Source organism: Staurois parvus, unplaced genomic scaffold (genome assembly GCF_062004578.1).
Source record: "Staurois parvus isolate SC_StPar_1 unplaced genomic scaffold, SC_StPar_1.0 ptg000034l, whole genome shotgun sequence".
Classification (NCBI taxonomy): Eukaryota; Metazoa; Chordata; class Amphibia; order Anura; family Ranidae; genus Staurois; species Staurois parvus.
In genome coordinates this window covers 1,216,169-1,242,884 of record NW_028317830.1, presented here as the reverse complement: position 1 = coordinate 1,242,884, position 26,716 = coordinate 1,216,169, and the positions used below count along the sequence as shown (strand labels likewise).

Genomic DNA, 26,716 nt, shown 5'->3' with positions numbered 1-26,716 from the left:
TTTTGAAATGTACCATTTTCTGAAGACTTTAGGCATGCCTTGTTACAAAACAGGGTCCTCTTCCTCTTTGGGTCTTATTTTTGAATAGGGGCACAACTGCAGTGTGCTTGAACAGCTGGTATGGGAGCCCCTGACATTGTACATCACTACAAGGCTTCCTTGCCTACAGAACTTAATTCTTGGTGGACTTCCCCTCCAGATTCCTCTGGGTTGCCAATTGAATGTATGGCCGTGTTGTCTGAGCTGAAGTTTATTCTGGGGGCAAAATGGATCCAGAGACTACTTCAAAAGCCTTATGTAGACACCATCAACGCAATCCTTAGAACCTAGAAGATCTTTCCTTATTGGCCTTAAAACACTTCCCTATTTGGTCCCTGGAACCACTTATTCAGGATATTTCTCTACATACTTGGGTCCAAGCAGGTATTCATATTGTAGGCCTTCTATGCAAACCAAGCTATGTTCCTTTCAAGATTTATGTTCTTCACACTCTAATATGACGTCAACACATTACAAATACCTCCAAGTTCATTTTCTGCAAAACCTTCAAATTAGCACCTCCACCCTACCAGAAGATCTTTTAAAACTGTTTTCTAGCAGAGGATGCTCCTCTGTCTACCGCCTTAAACCCGCACCTCTTTCTAAGACCACATCTATGGTCTCATGGGAACACACTTTTCAATTCTCTAACACTCCATAAAAATGGCACTCGGCCTTCTCACTACCTCTGACGTATTCTTGATGCATTGTCCTTTGGGAATCTGAGCAAAAGCTCCTTCATAGGTCATATTACACCACTGGTAGGCTAGCTTCTATCTTCTCAGATCACTCTAATCTTTGTTGGAGGAAATGTGGTTCTGTAGGATCACTAGCACATATCTGGTGGTATTGCCCACTCATAAATGGCTTTTGGACCTGAGAGTTTTCCTTAGTTTCTTCATTTACTAATATTGTATCTAATCCTGATATAAAACTACCTCTGTTGGGCATAGACATAGACTCCTGGCCTCCTAAATTTCGCACAATTCTTACCCACTTATTTATTGCCACTAGATTATTCGGTACTGGAAACATTCATCACCTCCTGACCTTTCTATTAGTAGGAAAATATTAAATGGCAATGCTTTACTTGAATCTATGTATGCTAAAGTATCACGAAAAATGTATTTGTAGGCGCTCCTCCTGGCTACAGAGCCCCAGTAGTACGATTACTTTGTGAATGCCTTCTATATTGTACAATAGGGTTGTCAGCTCCTTGCATACCATATAGATCTTCTTTTCCTGCCCTGGAGTACATGCCTATTGCCACGGGAGTGACCCCAATATTTGAAGCCAAGCTCCTGGTGTTATCTTTCTGCATTATTATACTTACTATAGGGTTGTACCAGCTCCCCTCCCCCTTGTCTGTGTATAAATAGTGAGTTTGTTAGCTCTCACGTAGAAGCACTGAGCAGGCTAGAGACTGAGTCATGGGGAGCAGAAAAGAACTGTCAAAAGACCTGGGTAACAAGATAATGGAACTTTATATAGTGTCAGGGCAGGGGCCGAGGAACGGACAGGCAGGCCTAACAATGTAACGCACTGGCTGACGACAACCACCACCCACAGACCGAAGTCCCTCAGGGCGCGGAGTCTAAGTCCCAGGCTGCCCTTCACCAGGGCCCCTGATGGTGGGGATGGACTTGACGCAGCCAGGAACCAGGTCGCGGCCCCCGAGACACCTCAGCTGCGGTAATGGCCGCCGCCAATGCCGTGTAGCTGGTAGAAGAGACAAAAGAGTAGTCAGACAAGCCGGGTCAACAACAACAGGACAAAACAGTACAGGACAGCAGACGAGAATCACAGGTCACGAGCCGGGTTCAGCAACAGAGGGTCAGATCAAAGGAGAATACAAAGAATAGTCAAGTCACAAGCCGAATCAGATACCAGGAGAGTCACGAGAGTCAGAACAGAGTAATAGCAACACAAAGACACAAGACACAAGTGCAAAGAGCATGTGCGGGCCACAGGCTTATATGTCATCAGCCACACCCCTCTGGGGGATGGACCACAGAGACCTGAAGGCATAAAAGGATTCTCATCATGCACAGCAGAATCCAAGATGGACGCCAGCACATGGAGTAACATAACCTCAGGGAAAAGGTAGGACCTTGACATATAGATGGAAAAGGATATAAAAAATGCTTAAAGCCTTGAGTATGCCAGTTAGTACTGTTCAATCACTTATTAAGAAGTGGAGAATTTGGGGATCTCTTGATACCAAGCCAAGGTCAGGCAGACCAAGAAAGATTGCAGCCACAACTGCCAGAATTGTTCGGGGAAACAAAGAAAAACCCTCAGGTAACCTCAAGAGAAATACAGGCTGTTCTGGAAAAAGACGACGTGGTTCAAAGAGCACAATACAACAATACTTAAACACAAATGGGCTGCATGGTTGAGTTGACAGAAAGAAGCCAGAAAGAAGCCTTTACTGTGCCAGTGCCATAAAAAAACCTGGTTACAACATGCCCGACAACAACTTGATATGCCTCACACCTTCTGGACCACTGTAACCTGGACTGACAAGATCAAAATAGAGCTGTATGGCCTTTAAAGCATAGACCATAAGCGCTATGTTTGAAGAGGGGTCAGCAAGGTCTATAATGACAAGAATACCATCCCCACTGTGAAGCATGCTGGTGGTTCAATGATGTTTTGGGGGGGGGGTGTGAGCTCTAAAGGCATGGGAAATCTTGTAAAAATTGATGGCAAGATGAATGCAGCATGTTGTCAGAAAATACTGGCAGACAATTGTCATTCTTCAGCACAAAAGCTGTGCATGGGACGCTCCTGGACTTTCCAGCACGACAATGACCCTAACTACAAGGCCAAGTTGACCCTCCAGTGGGTACAGCAGAAAAAGGTAAAAATTGTGGAGTGGCCATCACAGTCTCCTGACCTTTATATCATCGAGCCGCTCTGGGAAGATCTCAAATGTGCGGTTCATGCAAGATGACCAAAGACTTTACCTGACCTGGAGGCATTTTCCTGAGATGAATGAGCAGCTCTACCACAGGCGAAAATTTGGGGGCCTCATAGACAACTATTACAGAAGACGTCATGCTGCCATTGATGCTAAAGGGGGGCGACACACAGGATTAAGAACTAATGGGGTGCAGACTACTGAACAGGGGGGCATTTCATTGGTTTACTTGTTGCCATGTTTTGTTTTATGATTGGACCATTCTGTTATCACCTCCAGTTGTAGATTATGAATCCCACAAGAAATACAAGAAATGGGTTTTGCTGCTCACTCGTGTTTTCTTTCTAAATGGTCCATCCTGTATGTTGCCAATTCTCCAAGGAGATGCAAACTTTTCAGCACAACTCGTATGTAAAAAGCCTTCAGAGATCCGTCTCATGATTGACTTTGCATAAATGTGATGGATTTCATTGCAATGCCGACATCTAAAGTACGGAACACACCGAGTAACACAATCTCTGAGCCATTTCCATTATACCGAGCTACTTAACCACTTCAGGACTGGGGGATGATTGTCCTTCACTGGCCGATCGTAACATTTTGGCAGTATGACTATTGATGTAGCATCCCAAGGAGGACATACAAGGATTTCTAGGTGAAGTTTGCTGTTAACTTTTTTTTTAGCTTGTGGGTTTTTTTTTTTTGTAAGAACAAGATATGCAGCAAACCATAAAACATGCAACAAAAAACATACAAAGAAGTGTGTGGGCAAGGCCTACACTTTTGCACTCCTCTTAGGAGGAATCCTTCGTACACAGTATTTGAAGTATTTATGTTAAAGTGGAACTTTTCTCTGCCGATCGACACTGAATTTTTAAATCCTTCTGCTGCCGGTAATAGTAAATAGAACGGAAGGTATATCATATTTAATCGCTTGAAACTTTCTTTTTTTAACGCTTTTTCAGTTACTTCCTGGTTTCTGGCCTAGGGAAATGTTGTCGTACATCCCAGGAGTCTACAGGAGTGGAGGAGGAGTTTTCTTAGCTAAGCACACACCTCCTGCTTGCATGCCTAAGCTAATGGAAGATGGATTCCAGGAGGTAAATGCTACTGCCCTTATTCAAGATGGCCACAGACATAAATGGTAGGGGGGTGTTTGTCAAAGTGACTTCTCAGCAAAATAAAGCATAGAGATGTGGATGGCTGGGGGAGTTTCCTCTGAATATTGAAAATGAAATAAAAAGCGTTTTTGGTTCGTGGTGCTGAGATGCCATGTAGTCCCACTGTAATCACCTCCCGTCCGGCTGCTGTATATAAACGGCTGGATGGTGGGAGCCCAGGGGCAGGTTTCCATTCATAAATGGCGCCCATCATTTTGGATTGTGCACGCTCCCTGGGAGCATGCGGCATCGCAATCCGGACTCAGCGGAACACCAATCACTATATGGAACCTCTGTGTGAGGTCCCGATCGTGTGATCACTGACTGGCCAATCAGTGATCACATGAATAGGTGTAAGAAAGATGTCACTTCTGACATCATTGCTTACTATGTGTGAAATCTGTAAATGATCAGAAAGATCACATTGTACAGGGCCATTCACAACAGACTTGTACCATGTGACAAGCTGTGACCAATCACAGCTCTCACAGTATTTCTTAATGTCTGCAAGAATGCAGCCAGAGAGAAGAAATGATTCCTCTTACAGCCTTTATGGGTGTAAAAGCAATCAGTGTAAAAAAAAAAAAAAATCTTCATCACCCCCCACAAGTAGTACAGTGTCTCCATGGAGTCCCTTAAATCCTTGGCCCAAGTCATTCATGGACCTCAACCTCTTTTCAAGCTGACATACCCTCCCAACTGTTTATTGCCGGAGCCTACACCACCCACTGCAGTTCTGCCATTTGACAGTAGAATGATGAATGGCATGACTTTCAAGATTGATGGGAATTCCTTTTTGACTTGGACAGATGTAGAGATTGTGGGAACTCGCTTCAAGTGGTAGAGCTCTTCTCGTTAAAGCACACAGCAACTCGCTTCTTTAAGGGCCTTTTTGCCCAATTTTATTTAAAAGAAAGTTCACATAACACAAATGCTTCCCACACAGGGGTATCCACGATCAAACAAATTCAGCCTTCTGGCTCTTTCAGCTACACAGCTCACTGTCTGTCTCCTGCAGACTCTTCCCAAATTATGACCACTAGCACACAGCTAGTCTGGCTTCCACCTGCCTCCAAGGCAGAGACCTCCCGTCTGCCAGGCTGGAGCCCTCCTGACTCCGTTTGCCGGGGTGGAGCCCAGAATCATGGCCTGGCTTCCCCTAAAAGGCCTGCACACACCTGTGCAATCAGCACGCTGGCTGCTCCCAAAATATGGGCCCAGGATTGGAGATTTCATCCCTCCCAAATCTCTAAGAAATCTCCAGGCTACAGGTCCCAAAACAGGCTTTACCAACCAAAGAGGAAACTGATAAACCAGTTTCCTCTGCATTAGGAGATCTGCCTGGAGCCCCTCAACCTCTATGGTTGAGAATCCTGAGTCTCCATCGTGCTTTCCATCGTGGCAGGATACCGCACTGCCACAAGATGAATAAAGTCAATAGTTTCCCTTTCCTTTAAATCTTGGTGAAAATTGGGGGATTTTGCCCTTTTGTTTCAGAGTCAACAGGAAAGTCAAAATTAGGTTTTTTTTGTTGTTGTTTTAGGAGCAAAAAAGTCTTCAATAGTTCTTGGGGGTTAAGGGAAGCTCCTTTCACCTGTCTAGACCTGTTCTTGAACAAAAAGAAATACCAATTTGGTAAAATTTTGCCAACAACCTAATCAATTTAAAACCAATCACTACACTTTGTACCTAGTCAAACGTTGAGCCCCCATGTACAGCCTGGGCCTAGGATCCAGGGGACAGATTTAAAGGCGAGATAGTTGGAGACATCACAAAATGTGGCACTGCATTGGAAGAGTTTTAGGTTCACTTGTGTTAAATATTGTATAGGGTACATACCTGGGGCTTGGCCTGCTGTGTAGGTCACCATTGATGTGCTGGACAAAACCAGTAATATTACGAGGGGCTTAGACATGGTGGTTCTTTTTCTGCAGGTTCACACTCAGTGGAGCCAACAGCAGAGAGGACGTTGAGGGTTTGTGAGTGGTCTGCCACCAAATCTACACAAGGATTAGTCCATATCAAACACCATACAAGTATTGGAGGCATGCTGGGAGTTCCTATTCCATAGCCATAAACGGAGAGCTGCTGGAGGAGAGATATTCCCTGAAAGGATGGTCTCCTATATGACCAAAAAGTGCATCTGACCACCTTAATTGGGGTCAAAAGGTCTGGTGAGTGAGCAATCTTTACTTTTTCCTACCGCCACGTGCTGAAGATATAAGTTACTTTTTTACCTGTGAACTTTTAATAATTATTTTTTAGTTTATATGTTTTCTGTCAAGGTTGTGGGAATATAGCACTTACCCTGAGGGGCAATTCAATTCTAATGGTCCCGTTTAGGGACATGTCGTGATACGAGCCTCTTAAGCACTTGCACATTTCACATATCGATATGTAGCTACCTATTTATAATATACGTTTGCACAAGCCCATATTAGGGGCAGCTTCATGTTATATACTGTATATATTTATTCATTTTTTACATTTGACGCCTCAATTCATTCTTTTTATTCCCTCACATTCAGCAGTGATGGCTCCTGGAGAATCTTACTTACCTGACACACCAGAGACACAATGGGGTTTATTTACTAAAGCTGGAGAGTCCAAAATCAGACTCCCTTCTGCATAGAAACCAATCAGCTTCCAGGTTTCATTCCCAAAGCTTCATTGAACAAGCTGAGGTTAGAAGCTGATTGGTTTCTATGCAGAAGGGAGTCTGATTTTGGACTCTCCAGCTTTAGTAAATAAACCCCAATGGCTTAATCCCCCCCCCCCCCTATGTCATTTCAGAAGGAAGTAGAGACTCAGAAGGTCATTTGATGTGGATCACCAAGTTTGCAGACAAACGTGGATTCCTTTGTCCATTTTATTTTCTCTCAGAATCTGAATATGTTTATTGCCCTATAAGATCTCCACTATTTGTATCTCAATGCGGTAAAGTGTCGCCTTCCATCCAACGAGTGTTTTTATTGCCTTTGGTTATCTATTGAAAGTGTAGAGTTGTTAAGAGTTTATAGTTGTCAGATTACCTCGTAGGTGTCATTTCTGTATAAACTGTCTCTGTTTACTGTATATGGCCTCAATATGATGTCTGTAAAGACTCTGCTGCTAAGAAGCCGCGTATGGTTAGTTATAACCCCTTGGGGCAGTTGTGGCCTCACAAAACTGAGCGTTTTTCAGCGGGCTGGCATATTTGTGTATCTGTCTTTGTGCAGCACGTTCCCAGCACAAAAACTGGGGTGTCACCGAGAACTCCCAATTGCGGGTCACCAGATCGCTGTGATAGCCTCTGATTGGCTATCACAGTGATCAGTCTCTATGAAGACTGCCCCCCGTGTTTTCTTTGTCTCTGCATGGAGGAGATAGATACTGTACATTGTATCTCTCCCAAAAAAACAGTGGGAGAACATGCAAACTCCAGTCACCCCCCCCCCCCCCCTCTCTCCCTCTCCTCCCTTTCTACCTCTCCCCTCCCCCCCTTTCCTCCATCTTCTCTCTCTCTCCTCCTCTCCCTTTGCGCTTTCTCCCCTCTCCTCCCACCTCTCTCTCCCCTTCCCTCTCTCTCCCTCTCCTCCCTCCCTTTCTCTTCCTCTCTCTCCCCTCCCCCCCTCTCTCTCTCTCTCTCCTCCCCACCCCCTCTCCCTCTCCCCATACCTTCCCCTCTTTCTCTTGCCCTCTCCTCCCTCTCTCTCTCCCTCTCTCTCTCCTTCTCTCTCCCTCCCCCCCTCTCTCTCTCCTCGCCTTATCCCCCTCCTCCTTCTCTCTCCCCCCTCTCTCTCTGCCTCCGTCTCTCTCTCTTTCCCTCTCATCCCTCTCTCTCTCCCTCTCCTCCCCCTCTCCCCCTTCTTCTCTCCCCCCTCTCCCCCCCCCTTCTCTTTCTCTATCCTTCCCCCTCTCTCTCTCCCTCTCTCTCCCCCTCCCTATCTCTCTCTCCTCCCTCTCTCTCTCCTTCTCTCCCCCCCCCCTCTCTCTCTCTCTCCTCACCTTATCCCCCTCCTCTTTCTCTCTCCCCCCTCTCCCTCTGCCTCCGTCTCTCTCTCTTTCCCTCTCATCCCTCTCTCTCCCCTCTCCTCCCCCTCTCCCCCTTCTCTCTCTCCCCCCCCTCCCCCTCTCTCTCCCCTCTCTTTCTCCCCTTCTCTTTCTCTCTCCTTCCCCCCTCTCTCTCTCTCCCTCTCCCCCCCTCCCTATCTCTCTCTCTCCCCCCCCCCTATCTCTCTCTCTCCCTCCCTCTCTCTCCCCCTCCCTACCTCTCTCTCTCCACTCTCTCTCCCTCCCTCTCCTCCCCCACTCTCCCTTTATCTCTTTCTCTCTCTCTCTTCCTCTCTCTCTCAGATTGCTGCCCAGTGCCCACTCTACTGTCATTTTATTCCAGCTTAACAACTGACTCACCTCTGGAATTGGTGTTGGTGGGTTGGAGGTGTTGTAGTGCACACGGGGTTGACATTTTGTCAGACTTTATACACAATACAATGTGGTAGACAAAAGAAAATCACAATCACATGTTTTGCAATTGGTACAAAGTTGATGGCTTCATCTTTTTTTTTCAACTGTGTATATTCCTATATATTTTAAATAAGTTGCGTTTGCTCTTTTTACCACTCCGTTCTGACCTATTACTGCTACATAAAGAACTCTTTATCAATAAAGGCTTTTTTTGTGTGGAAATTAGTCATATTGGGTTGTTGCTGCTTCATGCATGTGTCAAGGACATGCTGGCCATGGCATACAGTAGCTGAGGCTCGTAGCCGCATGTGAATGCACAAGCGTGGGCCTACATGTGCTCATACTGTTGTGCGTGGCCATGTGCATACATATGCACATGCGTGCGCGTATGCACACACATGTGCATTGGCTAATTCTGGCGCCCACTGGCCTATAAAGGTGCAGCAGCTGCACTAGTGAATTGCTGTCTGATCTGCAGCTCCCCCTCATGTATATCTGTGCCTGTTCCTGTGAGTGATACCTGTGATTGACCCCGGCTTGTTTCTTGGACTCCTCCTCTGCCTTCTGACTGCTTGATCTGCCTGCCTGCTGCTCTGCTGCCAGCCGGTCCAGCCATCCCATCTGCCAGCGAAGTGCCAGCAATTCCCACAAAGACTACAGGACTGACCAGGCACTCATACCCCGCCGCGGTCTTGTGGTTGCTGTCCCACCTTCAGTGGCCCTCAAGCCAGAGCCGTAAGAGAGGCTCTCCTCTGCCATCAGGCTCACAAGTAAGATATGTGACAGCATGGCAATAAATAATGTAAAAGTAAACAAAATTGGCTCCTTCCTTGTATGTGATACTAAAATATGCAGTGCATGAAACAGTTCCAAAGAATTGTAATGGTCTGTAAAACCACCTACAGCTTTGAGACATCCCCATAGCATGTTATTCAAGGTCTGAGGTACCAGCCTGTATCATCCCCTCTTTGCAAGACTGTTCTTTAGTTTTCAGTGATGTGACTGACCAGGGGCGGACTGACAACTAATGGGGCCCCCTGGCAATAGGGGATCATGGGACCCCTGTGTCCTTGCCCAAACTCAAAAAAGCATATGAAAATGGTACCAGGGGCATCTCATGGGGCCCCCTACTGACCCTGGGCCCTCGGGCAGTGCCCGAGTTTCCAAATGGTCAGTCCGCCCCTGTGACTGAAAGCTACTCAATCATGTAATCCTGTACCCAGGGATTATATCTTTTTCTAGAGCATTATATATATATATATATTAGAGATGAGCGAAGAAATGAAAAATTCGATTCGACTGATTCGGCGAATTCGTGGACAATATTCGATTCGAGTCGAATAAATTCGCTGTGAATTTAACTTAAAAAAGGGTGTTTCTAGGCTTCAGAGAGACTTAATATTAGTGCAGAACACTGTACCTTTAATTTAAATGCCCTTGGAGTCTGCTGGGGAAGAGAAATAATACTGTCAGTCAGTATGACATGCAGATGAGTGCCGTCGATCTTAGAATCACCGCACACTTCACTCATTTGGGCAGTCACGGGGCCAAAACCAGAGTGTGGAGCCACAGTGTGGCGGTGGAGGCAGCAGCAATGGGAGGCCATACAGCACCCTATGACAAAAATGGAAACCACCAGCAGTGTGAGGAGACCTGAAAGTGGCACATGGCAGAGTGTGGCGATAGAGACAGCAGCAATGGGAGGCCGTACAGGGACCCATGACACACTCTGGACCTGGCAGCAGCATGAGGAGGCGGTACAGGGGCCCATGACAGATTACGGGCCTGGCAGCAGCATGAGGAGTCGGTACAGGGGCCCATGGCAGATTACGGGCCTGGCAGCAGCAATGGGAGGCCGTACAGGGACCCATGACACACTCTGGACCTGGCAGCAGCATGGGGAGGCGGTACAGGGGCCCATGACAGATTACGGGCCTGGCAGCAGCATGAGGAGTCGGTACGGGGGCCCATGACACACTCTGGACCTGGCAGCAGCATGAGGAGGCGGTACAGGGGCGCATGACAGATTACGAGCCTGGCAGCAGCAACTTGGACAGGAGGACGTTCAGCTTCTGCACCGTCGGGTGCGTGCTCGCAAACTGTTGTCTCTTGGAAACGGATTCCAAGAAAGACTGCTGACGGAATCCGTGAAGAGGAGTAGCAGGAGAAGGAGCATCTGAACGAGCGGAATATGCCAACAAGCGACAACAGGGGCCCATGACAGATTACGGGCCTGGCAGCAGCATGAGGAGTCGGTACGGGGGCCCATGGCAGATTACGGGCCTGGCAGCAGCTATGGGAGGCCCGTAATCTGCCAGCACCCTATGACAAAAAATGGAACCCACCAGCAGTGTGAGGAGACCTGAAAGTGGCACATGGCAGAGTGTGGCGATGGAGACAGCAGCAATGGGAGGCCGTACAGGGACCCATGAGAGACTCTGGACCTGGCAGCAGCATGAGGAGGCGGTATAGGGGCCCATGGCAGATTAGGGGCCTGGCAGCAGCTATGGGAGGCCCGTAATCTGCCAGCACCCTATGACAAAAAATGGAACACACCAGCAGTGTGAGGAGACCTGAAAGTGGCACATGGCAGAGTGTGGCGATGGAGGCAGCAGCAATGGGAGGCCGTACAGGGACCCATGAGAGACTCTGGACTTGGCAGCAGCATGAGGAGGCGGTATAGGGGCCCATGGCAGATTAGGGGCCTGGCAGCAGCTATGGGAGGCCCGTAATCTGCCAGCACCCTATGACAAAAAATGGAACACACCAGCAGTGTGAGGAGACCTGAAAGTGGCACATGTTTGGGGCATGATTCATGGCGGATTTAGTCAGTTGTGTCAGGAACTGGTGGTTTGAAATCCAGACTAATCCACGCCTGATTCATTTTCACAAACGTGAGTCTCTCCACACTTTGGGTGGACAGTCGTGTCCTCCGCGGAGTTGCAATACCTCCTGCCGCACTAAACACGCGCTCCGATGCCACGCTACTGGCCGGGCATGACAGCCTTTCAAGGGCAAATTCAGCTAGTTGGGGCCAAAGGTCAAGTTTCGTTGCCCAGTAGTCAAGGGGATTGTCTACCTCGGTTGGCAGGGTGCTGTCCAAGTAGGCCTAAGCCTGTTGTTTGAGGTCCTGCTCCAGGTCCACCTGATGCTGCTGCTGCTGCTGCGGCTGGTTAGTAGTTTCCTCACTGCGCTGGTGAAGAAAGCTACTCATCATCGACTGCAGACTGAGGCAGCCGCTGCTGGTGGAGCTGCCACTGCTCCTACCACCCCACCCCTCCCCTGCTGCCATGGCAGCGGAACACGAGCGCACAGGGCCCACAGTGTCTGAGGATGGACGTTGGCGCAGACAGGCAGAGACCAGCTGACTACATAGGTGTTTTTTATAGTACGTTATTTTGGCCTCCCTCTCAGCAGGTGTGAAAAAGGCCACCATTTTTGAACGGTAGCGAGGGTCCAACAAGGTGGACAGCCAAAAGTCATCCCTCTGTCTGATGGTTATTATTCGGCTGTCGCTACGCAAGCAACCGAGCATGCTATGGGCCATTTGTGCCAAGGAATGCGAGGGACTCCCTGCCTCCATCTCCACAGCATACTGCCACGGTGCGTCTAGGTCCTCTGTCTCCTCTTCCTCCTCCTCTACCAGATGCTCCTGCTCCTCCACTCCTGTCCGCTGAGTGGAAAAACCACCCATTTCACTCAATAATTCCTGAGCACCAATGTCCTCCTCTACCTCCTCCTCTTCTTCCAGTCCTGCCCCCACAGGGGCCATGTGGCGTTGAGATCTGTGCGCCACGTCTACCGCACCCTGACCAGCCATTGTTAACAGCATTTGTTCCAGGACGTGCAACAGAGGAATGACGTCGTTCATCCCATAGTCCTGCCGACTCACGAATAGCGTGGCCTCCTCAAAGGGCCTGAGCAAGCGCAGGTGTCACGCATGAGCTGCCAATGGCTGACATCTAAGTTACACAGGGAGTACCTTTATCTGCTTTTAACCTCAGGAAATCTGTGATGGCCTTTTGCTGTTCGTAAAGGCGGTCTAACATATGTAGGGTTGAATTCCACCTTGTTGCAACGTCACAGCATGAGGAGGCGGTATATAGGGGCCCATGGCAGATTAGGGGCCTGGCAGCAGCTATAGGAGGCCCGTAATCTGCCAGCACCCTATGTCAAAAAATTCAACACACCAGCAGTGTGAGGAGACCTGAAAGTGGCACATGGCAGAGTGTGGCGATGGAGACAGCAGCAATGGGAGGCCGTACAGGGACCCATGACAGACTCTGGACTTGGCAGCAGCATGAGGAGGCGGTATATAGGGGCCCATGGCAGATTAGGGGCCTGGCAGCAGCTATGGGAGGCCCGTAATCTGCCAGCACCCTATGTCAAAAAATTCTACACACCAGCAGTGTGTGAGGAGACCTGAAAGTGGCACATGGCAGAGTGTGGCGATGGAGACAGCAGCAATGGGAGGCCGTACAGGGACCCATGACAGACTCTGGACTTGGCAGCAGCATGAGGAGGCGGTATATAGGGGCCCATGGCAGATTAGGGGCCTGGCAGCAGCTATGGGAGGCCCGTAATCTGCCAGCACCCTATGTCAAAAAATTCAACACACCAGCAGTGTGTGAGGAGACCTGAAAGTGGCACATGGCAGAGTGTGGCGATGGAGAAAGCAGCAATGGGAGGCCGTACAGGGACCCATGAGAGACTCTGGACCTGGCAGCAGCATGAGGAGGCGGTATATAGGGGCCTATGGCAGATTAGGGGCCTGGCAGCAGCTATGTGAGGCCCGTAATCTGCCTGCACCCTATGTCAAAAAATTTAACACACCAGCAGTGTGAAGAGACCTGAAAGTGGCACATGGCAGCAGAGTGTGGCGATGGAGACAGCAGCAATGGGAGGCCGTACAGGGACCCATGAGAGACTCTAGACTTGGCAGCAGCATGAGGAGGCGGTATATAGGGGCCCATGGCAGATTAGGGGCCTGGCAGCAGCTATGTGAGGCCCGTAATCTGCCTGCACCCTATGTCAAAAAATTTAACACACCAGCAGTGTGAAGAGACCTGAAAGTGGCACATGGCAGCAGAGTGTGGCGATGGAGACAGCAGCAATGGGAGGCCGTACAGGGACCCATGACAGACTCTAGACTTGGCAGCAGCATGAGGAGGCGGTATATAGGGGCCCATGGCAGATTAGGGGCCTGGCAGCAGCTATGTGAGGCCCGTAATCTGCCTGCACCCTATGTCAAAAAATTTAACACACCAGCAGTGTGAAGAGACCTGAAAGTGGCACATGGCAGCAGAGTGTGGCGATGGAGACAGCAGCAATGGGAGGCCGTACAGGGACCATGACAGACTCTGGACTTGGCAGCAGCATGAGGAGGCGGTATATAGGGGCCCATGGCAGATTAGGGGCCTGGCAGCAGCTATGTGAGGCCCGTAATCTGCCTGCACCCTATGTCAAAAAATTTAACACACCAGCAGTGTGAAGAGACCTGAAAGTGGCACATGGCAGCAGAGTGTGGCGATGGAGACAGCAGCAATGGGAGGCCGTACAGGGACCCATGACAGACTCTAGACTTGGCAGCAGCATGAGGAGGCGGTATATAGGGGCCCATGGCAGATTAGGGGCCTGGCAGCAGCTATGTGAGGCCCGTAATCTGCCTGCACCCTATGTCAAAAAATTTAACACACCAGCAGTGTGAAGAGACCTGAAAGTGGCACATGGCAGCAGAGTGTGGCGATGGAGACAGCAGCAATGGGAGGCCGTACAGGGACCCATGAGAGACTCTAGACTTGGCAGCAGCATGAGGAGGCGGTATATAGGGGCCCATGGCAGATTAGGGGCCTGGCAGCAGCTATGTGAGGCCCGTAATCTGCCTGCACCCTATGTCAAAAAATTAAACACACCAGCAGTGTGAAGAGACCTGAAAGTGGCACATGGCAGCAGAGTGTGGCGATGGAGACAGCAGCAATGGGAGGCCGTACAGGGACCATGACAGACTCTGGACTTGGCAGCAGCATGAGGAGGCGGTATATAGGGGCCCATGGCAGATTAGGGGCCTGGCAGCAGCTATGTGAGGCCCGTAATCTGCCTGCACCCTATGTCAAAAAATTTAACACACCAGCAGTGTGAAGAGACCTGAAAGTGGCACATGGCAGAGTGTGGCGATGGAGACAGCAGCAATGGGAGGCCGTACAGGGACCCATGAGAGACTCTAGACTTGGCAGCAGCATGAGGAGGCGGTATATAGGGGCCCATGGCAGATTAGGGGCCTGGCAGCAGCTATGTGAGGCCCGTAATCTGCCTGCACCCTATGTCAAAAAATTAAACACACCAGCAGTGTGAAGAGACCTGAAAGTGGCACATGGCAGCAGAGTGTGGCGATGGAGACAGCAGCAATGGGAGGCCGTACAGGGACCATGACAGACTCTGGACTTGGCAGCAGCATGAGGAGGCGGTATATAGGGGCCCATGGCAGATTAGGGGCCTGGCAGCAGCTATGTGAGGCCCGTAATCTGCCTGCACCCTATGTCAAAAAATTTAACACACCAGCAGTGTGAAGAGACCTGAAAGTGGCACATGGCAGAGTGTGGCGATGGAGACAGCAGCAATGGGAGGCCGTACAGGGACCCATGAGAGACTCTAGACTTGGCAGCAGCATGAGGAGGCGGTATATAGGGGCCCATGGCAGATTAGGGGCCTGGCAGCAGCTATGTGAGGCCCGTAATCTGCCTGCACCCTATGTCAAAAAATTAAACACACCAGCAGTGTGAAGAGACCTGAAAGTGGCACATGGCAGCAGAGTGTGGCGATGGAGACAGCAGCAATGGGAGGCCGTACAGGGACCATGACAGACTCTGGACTTGGCAGCAGCATGAGGAGGCGGTATATAGGGGCCCATGGCAGATTAGGGGCCTGGCAGCAGCTATGTGAGGCCCGTAATCTGCCTGCACCCTATGTCAAAAAATTAAACACACCAGCAGTGTGAAGAGACCTGAAAGTGGCACATGGCAGCAGAGTGTGGCGATGGAGACAGCAGCAATGGGAGGCCGTACAGGGACCATGACAGACTCTGGACTTGGCAGCAGCATGAGGAGGCGGTATATAGGGGCCCATGGCAGATTAGGGGCCTGGCAGCAGCTATGTGAGGCCCGTAATCTACCTGCACCCTATGTCAAAAAATTTAACACACCAGCAGTGTGAAGAGACCTGAAAGTGGCACATGGCAGCAGAGTGTGGCGATGGAGACAGCAGCAATGGGAGGCCGTACAGGGACCCATGAGAGACTCTGGACCTAGCAGCAGCATGAGGAGGCGGTATATAGGGGCCTATGGCAGATTAGGGGCCTGGCAGCAGCTATAGGAGGCCCGTAATCTGCCAGCACCCTATGTCAAAAAATTAAACACACCAGCAGTGTGAGGAGACCTGAAAGTGGCACATGTTTGAGGCATGATTCATGGCGGATTTAGTCAGTTGTGTCAGGAACTGGTGGTTTGAAATCCAGACTAATCCACGCCTGATTCATTTTCACAAACGTGAGTCTCTCCACACTTTGGGTGGACAGTCGTGTCCTCCGCGGAGTTACAATACCTCCTGCCGCACTAAACACGCGCTCCGATGCCACGCTACTGGCCGGGCATGACAGCCTTTCAAGGGCAAATTCAGCTAGTTGGGGCCAAAGGTCAAGTTTCGTTGCCCAGTAGTCAAGGGGATTGTCTACCTCGGTTGGCAGGGTGCTGTCCAAGTAGGCCCAAGCCTGTTGTTTGAGCTCCTGCTCCAGGTCCACCTGATGCTGCTGCTGCTGCTGCGGCTGGTTAGTAGTTTCCTCACTGCGCTGGTGAAGAAAGCTACTCATCATCGACTGCAGACTGAGGCAGCCGCTGCTGGTGGAGCTGCCACTGCTCCTACCACCCCACCCCTCCCCTGCTGCCATGCCAGCGGAACGCGAGCGCACAGGGCCCACAGTGTCTGAGGATGGACGTTGGCGCACAAAGGCAGAGACCAACTGACTACATAGGTGGTTTTTATAGTACGTAATTTTGGCCTCCCTCTCAGCAGGTGTGAAAAAGGCCACCATTTTGGACCGGTAGCGAGGGTCCAACAAGGTGGACAGCCAAAAGTCATCCCTCTGTCTGATGGTTATTATTCGGCTGTCGCTACGCAAGCAACCGAGCATGCTATGGGCCATTTGTGCCAAGGAATGCGAGGGACTCCCTGCCTCCATCTCCACAGCATACTGCCACGGTGCGTCTGGGTCCTCTGTCTCCTCCTCCTCCTCCTCCTCTACCAGATGCTCCTGCTCCTCCACTCCTGTCCGCTGAGTGGAAAAACCACCCATTTCACTCAATAATTCCTGAGCACAAATGTCCTCCTCTACCTCCTCCTCTTCTTCCTGTCCTGCCCCCACAGGGGTCATGTGGCGTTGAGATCTGTGCGCCACGTCTACCGCACCCTGACCAGCCATTGTTAACAGCATTTGTTCCAGGACGTGCAACAGAGGAATGACGTCGTTCATCCCATAGTCCTGCCGACTCACGAATAGCGTGGCCTCCTCAAAGGGCCTGAGCAAGCGGCAGGTGTCACGCATGAGCTGCCAATGGCTGACATCTAAGTTACACAGGGGAGTACCTTTATCCGCTTGTAACATCAGGAAATCGGTGATGGCCTTTCGCTGCTCGTAAAGGCGGTCTAACATGTGTAGGGTTGAATTCCACCTTGTTGCAACGTCGCAGATCAGGCGATGCTGTGGAATTCCGTTCTGCCGCTGCAGCTCAATGAGGGTGTTCTTTGCGGTGTAGGAATGGCTGAAATGCATGCACAGTTTACGTGACATTTTAAGGATGTCTTGCAGTGGGATGGTGGATTTTAGGAACCGCTTGACAACCAGATTGAACACGTGAGCCATGCATGGCGCATGGCACAACCTTCCTTGACGCAGAGCAGACACCATGTTCTTTCCGTTGTCAGTCAACATGGTTCCGATTTTTAGTTTGCGCGGAGACAGCCATCTGTCGATTTCTCTGTTCATTACACTCAGCAGTTCCTCCCCTGTGTGACTACGTTCGCCAAGGCATACCAGGTGCAGCACAGCGTGACACCGTTGCGCCCTGCACATGTGATATGCCGGTCGGGTAATGGGACTTGGCACGGGGGTGGCGGCTGAGGACACGGCGGAAAAAGAGGTGGTAGAGGCGGACATGCTTGCTGGACCAAGGACGTGCAAACGTGGAGGCAAAAGCGTCGTGACCTGTCCAAGTTGCTGGTGCGGCTGTGCCGGCACCACGTTCACCCAGTGGGCCGTAAATGACATGTACTGTCCCTGACCGTAGTTACAGCTCCACACGTCGGCGCTGCCGTGCACTTTGGCAGAGACCGACATGCTCAAAGACTGGCCCACCATCTCTTCTACATGTGAATGCAGGGCTGGCACTGCCTTTTGGGCAAAGAAATGACGGCTTGGCACTCTCCACCGCGGCGCGGCACAAGCCATCATTTCTCGGAAAGGTGCTGAGTCCACCAGTTGGAAAGGGAGGGACTGCAGCACCAGCAACTTGGACAGGAGGACGTTCAGCTTTTGCACCGTCGGGTGCGTGCTCGCAAACTGTTGTCTCTTGGATACGGATTCCAAGAAAGACTGTTGACGGAATCCGAGAAGAGGAGTAGCAGGAGAAGGAGCATCTGAACGAGCGGAAGATGCCAATGAGCGACAACTCCCCTCAGCAGAGGTGTTGGAGCCTTGACTGGCTGATAGAGGGCGATTGACGACGTCGGGTGACGGAGCAAGTAACGGAGCGGGTGATGGAGCGGGGGCTGGGGCAGGCAGAACCGCCGTATGTTTATCACGGTTTTCCCAGGCCACCGAATGGTGACGCTGCATATGCTGACGCAACGCTGTAGTCCCAACATGGGCCCCCTGGCCACGCTTGCATTTCTGGCCACATAGTCGACATACGGCTACGTTTACTTCCTCGGGCGGCTTGAGGAAAAATTGCCACACCACCGAGTAGGAAACTTTGCCCCCGCTACTCTTCACTGGCTGACTGCTACTTCCTCCGTGCGCACCGGCACCACTACTGGCCGTGGTGGTAGGCTGCAGTGGAGCTGGTGCTCTACTCCGTGGACGTTTGGCTCCACTGACACTGATGCGACCCTGCTGCTGTCTCCTGGGCAACCCACCGACTGTTTTGCTCGCTGCCAAGCTGCCACCCTCTTCTCCTGATGATGCGGAAGAAATTGCCTGATGACGACGAGGCTGCCAAGTGCGATCAACCTCCTCATCATCAAGTAGGGTCTCCGCCTCACTACTAGCCCCCTCGGCTGCGTCTGGGTCAGGAGACAGACCTGTCTCTAGACCGGCTACCGAGCCACTCTCCTCGCCAGTACTTGTTCGCTTGGCTGCTGAAAAGGCCGATGTCTCCCCCCGTTCCTGACCGCCCTCTGTTAGCTCTTCCTCACTGTACAGTGGGGCTGAGCCCACAGCATGCGATACTTCGCTTGGTGAGGGAACAGCAAAGGACAGGGGCAGGTAGAGGACACGTGATTTCAGTGGGCTTGGTCCCGGGCCATGCCAACTAACGGTTGTGTCTGACGTACCCACCGACCGTTGGCTGTAGGTGTCAGAGGTGACCTGGGAAGAGGAAGACGACCGAGCCAACCAATCAATGACGGCAGGGTTGTCGGTGGAGACACGACCGCTGGATGACACCGGGAGCACTGGCCTCTGGCTGCGAATACTGCTGCCTCGACCCCTTCCTCTGCTGCCACGTCTGCTCGCTCCTAAAACATTGCCTCCTCTGCCACTCCTCTGCATGTTGTCTGACATACTATTTAATTCAACGATTAGGTGTCCCTGAGTAACAATTCTCTGGCACTCAGTAACAATTCTGTCTGTCCCTGAGTATGAATTCTGTGGCCCTGAGTAACAATTCTGTGTCTGTGCGAGTAACAATTCTGTGTCTGTGCGAGTAACAATTCTGTGTCTGTGCAAGTAACAATTTTGTGTCTGTGCGAGTAACAATTCTCTGGCACTCAGTAACAATTCTGTCTGTCCCTGAGTAACAATTCTCTGGCACTCAGTAACAATTCTGTCTGTCCCTGAGTAACAATTCTCTGGCACTCAGTAACAATTCTTTCTGTCCCTGAGTATGAATTCTGTGGCCCTGAGTAACAATTCTGTGTCTGTGCGAGTAACAATTCTGTGTCTGTGCAAGTAACAATTTTGTGTCTGTGCGAGTAACAATTCTCTGGCACTCAGTAACAATTCTGTCTGTCCCTGAGTAACAATTCTCTGGCACTCAGTAACAATTCTGTCTGTCCCTGAGTAACAATTCTCTGGCACTCAGTAACAATTCTGTCTATCCCTGAGTATGAATTCTGTGGCCCTGAGTAACAATTCTGTGTCTGTGCGAGTAACAATTCTGTGTCTGTGCAAGTAACAATTTTGTGTCTGTGCGAGTAACAATTCTCTGGCACTCAGTAACAATTCTGTCTGTCCCTGAGTAACAATTCTCTGGCACTCAGTAACAATTCTGTCTGTCCCTGAGTAACAATTCTCTGGCACTCAGTAACAATTCTGTCTGTCCCTGAGTATGAATTCTGTGGCCCTGAGTAACAATTCTGTGTCTGCGCGAGTAACAATTCTGTGTCTGTGCAAGTAACAATTTTGTGTCTGTGCGAGTAACAATTCTCTGGCACTCAGTAACAATTCTGTCTGTCCCTGAGTAACAATTCTCTGGCACTCAGTAACAATTCTGTCTGTCCCTGAGTAACAATTCTCTGGCACTCAGTAACAATTCTGTCTGTCCCTGAGTAACAATTCTCTGGCACTCAGTAACAATTCTGTGTCTGTGCGAGTAACAATTCTGTGTCTGTGCAAGTAACAATTTTGTGTCTGTGCGAGTAACAATTCTCTGGCACTCAGTAACAATTCTGTCTGTCCCTGAGTAACAATTCTCTGGCACTCAGTAACAATTCTGTCTGTCCCTGAGTAACAATTCTCTGGCACTCAGTAACAATTCTGTCTGTCCCTGAGTATGAATTCTGTGGCCCTGAGTAACAATTCTGTGTCTGTGCGAGTAACAATTCTGTGTCTGTGCAAGTAACAATTTTGTGTCTGTGCGAGTAACAATTCTCTGGCACTCAGTAACAATTCTGTCTGTCCCTGAGTAACAATTCTCTGGCACTCAGTAACAATTCTGTCTGTCCCTGAGTAACAATTCTCTGGCACTCAGTAACAATTCTGTCTGTCCCTGAGTATGAATTCTGTGGCCCTGAGTAACAATTCTGTGTCTGTGCGAGTAACAATTCTGTGTCTGTGCAAGTAACAATTTTGTGTCTGTGCGAGTAACAATTCTCTGGCACTCAGTAACAATTCTGTCTGTCCCTGAGTAACAATTCTCTGGCACTCAGTAACAATTCTGTCTGTCCCTGAGTAACAATTCTCTGGCACTCAGTAACAATTCTGTCTGTCCCTGAGTAACAATTCTCTGGCACTCAGTAACAATTCTGTCTGTCCCTGAGTAACAATTCTCTGGCGCTCAGTAACAATTCTGTCTGTCCCTGAGTATGAATTCTGTGGCCCTGAGTAACAATTCTGTGTCTGTGCGAGTAACAATTCTGTGTCTGTGCAAGTAACAATTTTGTGTCTGTGCGAGTAACAATTCTCTGGCACTCAGTAACAATTCTGTCTGTCCCTGAGTAACAATTCTCTGGCACTCAGTAACAATTCTGTCTGTCCCTGAGTATGAATTCTGTGGCCCTGAGTAACAATTCTGTGTCTGTGCGAGTAACAATTCTGTGTCTGTGCAAGTAACAATTTTGTGTCTGTGCGAGTAACAATTCTCTGGCACTCAGTAACAATTCTGTCTGTCCCTGAGTAACAATTCTCTGGCACTCAGTAACAATTCTGTCTGTCCCTGAGTAACAATTCTCTGGCACTCAGTAACAATTCTGTCTGTCCCTGAGTAACAATTCTCTGGCACTCAGTAACAATTCTGTCTGTCCCTGAGTAACAATTCTCTGGCGCTCAGTAACAATTCTGTCTGTCCCTGAGTATGAATTCTGTGGCCCTGAGTAACAATTCTGTGTCTGTGCGAGTAACAATTCTGTGTCTGTGCAAGTAACAATTTTGTGTCTGTGCGAGTAACAATTCTCTGGCACTCAGTAACAATTCTGTCTGTCCCTGAGTAACAATTCTCTGGCACTCAGTAACAATTCTGTCTGTCCCTGAGTAACAATTCTCTGGCACTCAGTAACAATTCTGTCTGTCCCTGAGTATGAATTCTGTGGCCCTGAGTAACAATTCTGTGTCTGCGCGAGTAACAATTCTGTGTCTGTGCAAGTAACAATTTTGTGTCTGTGCGAGTAACAATTCTCTGGCACTCAGTAACAATTCTGTCTGTCCCTGAGTAACAATTCTCTGGCACTCAGTAACAATTCTGTCTGTCCCTGAGTAACAATTCTCTGGCACTCAGTAACAATTCTGTCTGTCCCTGAGTAACAATTCTCTGGCACTCAGTAACAATTCTGTCTGTCCCTGAGTAACAATTCTCTGGCACTCAGTAACAATTCTGTCTGTCCCTGAGTATGAATTCTGTGGCCCTGAGTAACAATTCTGTGTCTGCGCGAGTAACAATTCTGTGTCTGTGCAAGTAACAATTTTGTGTCTGTGCGAGTAACAATTCTCTGGCACTCAGTAACAATTCTGTCTGTCCCTGAGTAAGAATTCTCTGGCACTCAGTAACAATTCTGTCTGTCCCTGAGTAACAATTCTCTGGCACTCAGTAACAATTCTGTCTGTCCCTGAGTAAAAATTCTGTGGCCCTAATAACGTTTCTGTGGCCCTAAGTAACAATTCTCTGGCACTGAGTAACAATTCTGTCTGTCCCTGAGTATGAATTCTGTGGCCCTAACTAGCGTTTCTTTGTCCCTAAATAACGATTCTGTGGCCCTCATTAACAAGTCTGTGTCCCTGAGTAATGGTTCTCTGTCCCTAAGTAACTTCTCTCTGTCCCCAATTCTCGTTTCTGTGGCCCTAACTCTGTCCCTGTCCCTAGTACAGAGCGGTCTGCCTCTGTTCAATGACTGCAGGCAAATGAAGATTTCCAAAATGGCCGCTATATATACCTCGACCATTACACAGTGCTGGCTGGCTGGCTGCTGATTGGCTGATGCGATCACATGTCGTTGAGGAATGCATTATGGGGCAGCGCGCCTTGTCTGCGCGCCTTCCCCGACATCCCCGCTCCGTCGCCGCACATGTCAGCCGCCATTTTCGGAAAAATTTCGATTTGCGCGTCCGAATTAGGCTGTTTTTCGGATTCGGCACGAATCGAAATTTTTCCGATATTCGACTCGAATTCCACTTCGGATACTTCGATTCGCTCATCTCTAATATATATATATATTTTTTTTTTTTTTTTTTTACTTTACAAGGGGAAAAAAGACCAGAAATGAAAAAAAAAGAAACTCTTTCTGTTAAAGTAAAAATATCAGCACAGTATTACCCACCCCCCCCCCCCCCCCACACACACACACACAAAAGGACCTGTTTTTGGAAAGTAGTCACCCCAATGTGATCCCCAGTTGACTTTTTTTTTAACCAAGGTAACCCCTCTTCTTCTCAAAATTTATGGAAATGAAAAAACATCCTGGTACTGAGGGGGTTAAAACATGGAGCAGTAATGGTGCACTAGAATTACCACATCAGGTCATAGAGGGAGGACAATGAAAGAATTAATGTACAGATCACCTACAATTGGATAATAGAGGTGAAGGGGTTATTGTGCCGATATCTCTGTAAATAGGTCTGTGAATGGATGACACAACTGCACCACCACACCAAAAATAAATCAAATTAAATAGAAAAGGACACTGTATGAAGACCCCATAATTGTGATGAAAGGGGGCATTACAAAATATGGGTGTAACATGAAACATGGTCAGACAGGTCTTTAAAGCCTATCTCCGAGCACAAAAAATATAAAATAAATATAAAACTTATTATTATTATTATACAGTATTTATATAGCGCCAAAGGGTTTGCTCAGCGCTGATTGATTGAACTTATGTATCATTAAAAAAGATTAAATTTTCACACCCTTCATTATAAGTACAGGTGACTATGGAGTAATTGCTGGGGTTACAAACAGTACCTAAGGAATGAATTTGCAGACCCAACAGAATATGAGATATTTATTTCCCATAAATTTGTAAACACTAATTTAGAGACAAAATCAAAGTAAATCATATTATACAAACAAACTGAAATGTTTCCAAAAATGAATAGGACTTTTCATAAATAACTTTTCAAAAATAACATTGAAATGGGTTCAGTCCAAGTCCAAAACAGCATGTAAGGAATCAGTTTGCAGACCCAACAGACTAATACATTTTATTTCCTATAAATTTGCACGGAATAATTTAGAAATAAAATCAAAGTAAATTATATTATACAAAGGCATTGAAATATTTCTTTACAAATTGCAGGACTTTGCCTTCCTTTTAGAAAAAAGTAAAATAACACCGATAATGGTTCCATCCATCTCATCCTGGGACATCGAGTACTGGGTGCCGACTACAAAGAATGTGTCAGGATGATCAGAGCCGGGATGAGGAGAGTCCAGAATATGTGAGCGCCTGAAGAAGAAACACATTCATGTTATCTTCCTTTTCTGAGACAACCTTCAGCAGAATCCAGTCTACGTTGGCCGCCATGTTGGATGAATCTCCGTGAAGTCAAGTGTCAATATTTACACACATAAAGCTATTCATTTAATTAGCTCATGGGGAAATAAAAATGTATCAGGTATGTTTCCTTGCTTATATTAATATTATAAATAATTATAATACTACTAATTGTTATTAATAATAATAATAATAATAATAGAACAATGAATACATCTTAGGATATGTTTCACATATGGTGGTCTTATCCTCATGTGGAAACATTTTGGAAATGGGTCGAGTGTTGAGATGAGATTATCCACCTATTCCCAACGATTTGCAACCCGAGTGCAAGACCACCAGATGTGATACATGTCCTAAGAACTTTGAATTATTATCATTGTTTATATCTTACTACTGTATGCAAGGGCACAAGTCTGATATCTTCTTATGTCTCCATGTAACGATTAAAGGAACCACTTTATGAGGTTAAATATTGGCACTCGACCTCATGGAGATTCATCCAACATGGCGGCCAACGTAGACTAGACTCTGCCGCAGGTTGTCTTAGAAACAGAATTGGAAATTGACGTTGTCTTCCAGGTCCATGCTATTGAAATGTTTGGGGCCAGCTTTATAAAAAAAACAAAACAAGTGTTGGGTCAGGTCGAGTGTTGAGATGAGATTATCTACCTGACCCTTGTTTTGTTTTTTTTATAAAGCTGGCCCCAAACATTTCAATAGCATGGACCTGGAAGACAACGTCAATTTCCAATTCTGTTTCTAAGACAACCTGCGGCAGAGTCTAGTCTACGTTGGCCGCCATGTTGGATGAATCTCCATGAGGTCGAGTGCCAATATTTAACTCCATAAAGTGGTTCCTTTAATCGTTACATGGAGACATAAGAAGATATCAGACTTGTGCCCTTGCATACAGTAGTAAAATATAAACAAAGATAATAATTCAAAGTTCTTAGGACATGTATCACATCTGGTGGTCTTGCACTCGGGTTGCAAATCGTTGGGAATAGGTGGATAATCTCATCTACAAGGTCTTGGATATAAAAATGAATAGTATGTTCTTCTAAAGAAACCTTCATCCAAGGTATCCAGCCTCCGTAAACACTCTCGGACCCTTGTGTTCTTTATATAAAGCTGGCTACAAAAATATCAATAGCACGGTCCTGGAAGATATCTTCCATTTCTATATCTACTAGCAAGAAAAAAATTTGAATGGACCGTGGCTCATTGAAAAATTGTCGAGGAATGGAATCCTTAGATTTCCTTTGTTAGATCACACTTGATTCACCTTGACCCCAATTCTGGATTTCTTTCTATCTTAGCCATCTTTGAGGCAGGGGAGGACTGACCATTTGGGCGCTCGGGCACTGTCAGTAGGGGACCCCATGAGATGCCCCTGGTACGTTTATTGGCTTTCTTTGGGTGTGGTTTGAGTGTGGGTGAGGACACAGGGGGCCCCATGATCCCCTATTGCCCGGGGGGCCCCATGAGTTGTCAGTCCGCCCCTGCTTTGAGGTGACCCAGCTTCCTGACACTTTTCTCTCTTTTTTTCTTTTTTTCCTCTTTCACTCTTTCACACCTCGTGTTCTTTTACACATCATAGGAGACAAGGGGTGTATTCATTGAAAAAAAAAAATCAGAGCTATTTATCCTGCAAAAGTGACTGCAAGCAAAGCTGGATCTTACGAGGCGCTAATCTCTTCCTCTCTTCAGGTTAGATGTTATTCATTGTTACAGAATAGAGTAAATCAGGAAAATACCTCACTAGGGCCACTAGATGGAGCTGATGTTCATAGGATATACTTTGTTTTTAGTTTTAGCCCCACCTAGTGGTCACATTGTGGTATTTTGTTTTTTTCCTTTTGTATTCATGCTGTTCTTATATAAATGCAAAGGGGTTTATTTACTAAAGCTGGAGAGTGCAAAATCCGTCTCACTTCTGCATAGAAACCAATCAGCTTCTAACCTCAGCTTGTTCAATTGAGCTTCGGCAATAAAACCTGGAAGCTGATTGGTTGCCATGGAGAAGTGAGCCGGATTTTGCACTCTCCAGGTTTAGTAAATAAACCTCAAATTGATTATAACTTCCTCCTTTGGGGGAGATTTACTTAAACTGGAGCACATAGAATCTGGCAGCTCTGCATAGAAACCAATCAGCTTCCAGGTTTTATTGTCAAAGCCTAATTGAACAAGCTGGAGGTAGAAGCTGATTGGCTGCCATGCACAGCTGCCCCAGATTCTGAGTGCACATCTTTTAGTAAATCTCCCCGTTTTATGTCTTTTTTCCATAGATACAATCAAGTAAGGTTTGCTTCCTTATATTTAAACGTAATGACTGTCAATCACAGCCAGTCAGCCAATGAGGAGAGAGGGGGGTGGGGATAAGCAGCAGCTCTGTGTGTGAATGGACACAGGGAACAGTCGGTGCCCCCATAGCAAGCTGCTTGCTGTGGGGGCA

At 48.1% G+C, this 26,716-nt stretch overlaps 1 protein-coding gene across 1 annotated transcript in view; it reads right to left on the bottom strand.

Moving 5' to 3' along the window:
* Positions 1-23,751: 23,751 nt before the first annotated feature.
* The window catches only part of LOC149470667 (uromodulin-like), a 55,809-nt gene continuing 52,844 nt past the window's right edge, over positions 23,752-26,716 (bottom strand). Inside the window, exon 18 of the mRNA XM_089661613.1 lies at positions 23,752-24,210. Coding sequence (XP_089517739.1) covers positions 24,149-24,210 — 62 coding nt within the window. The 3' untranslated portion in view covers positions 23,752-24,148. The remainder of the gene's footprint in view (positions 24,211-26,716) is intronic.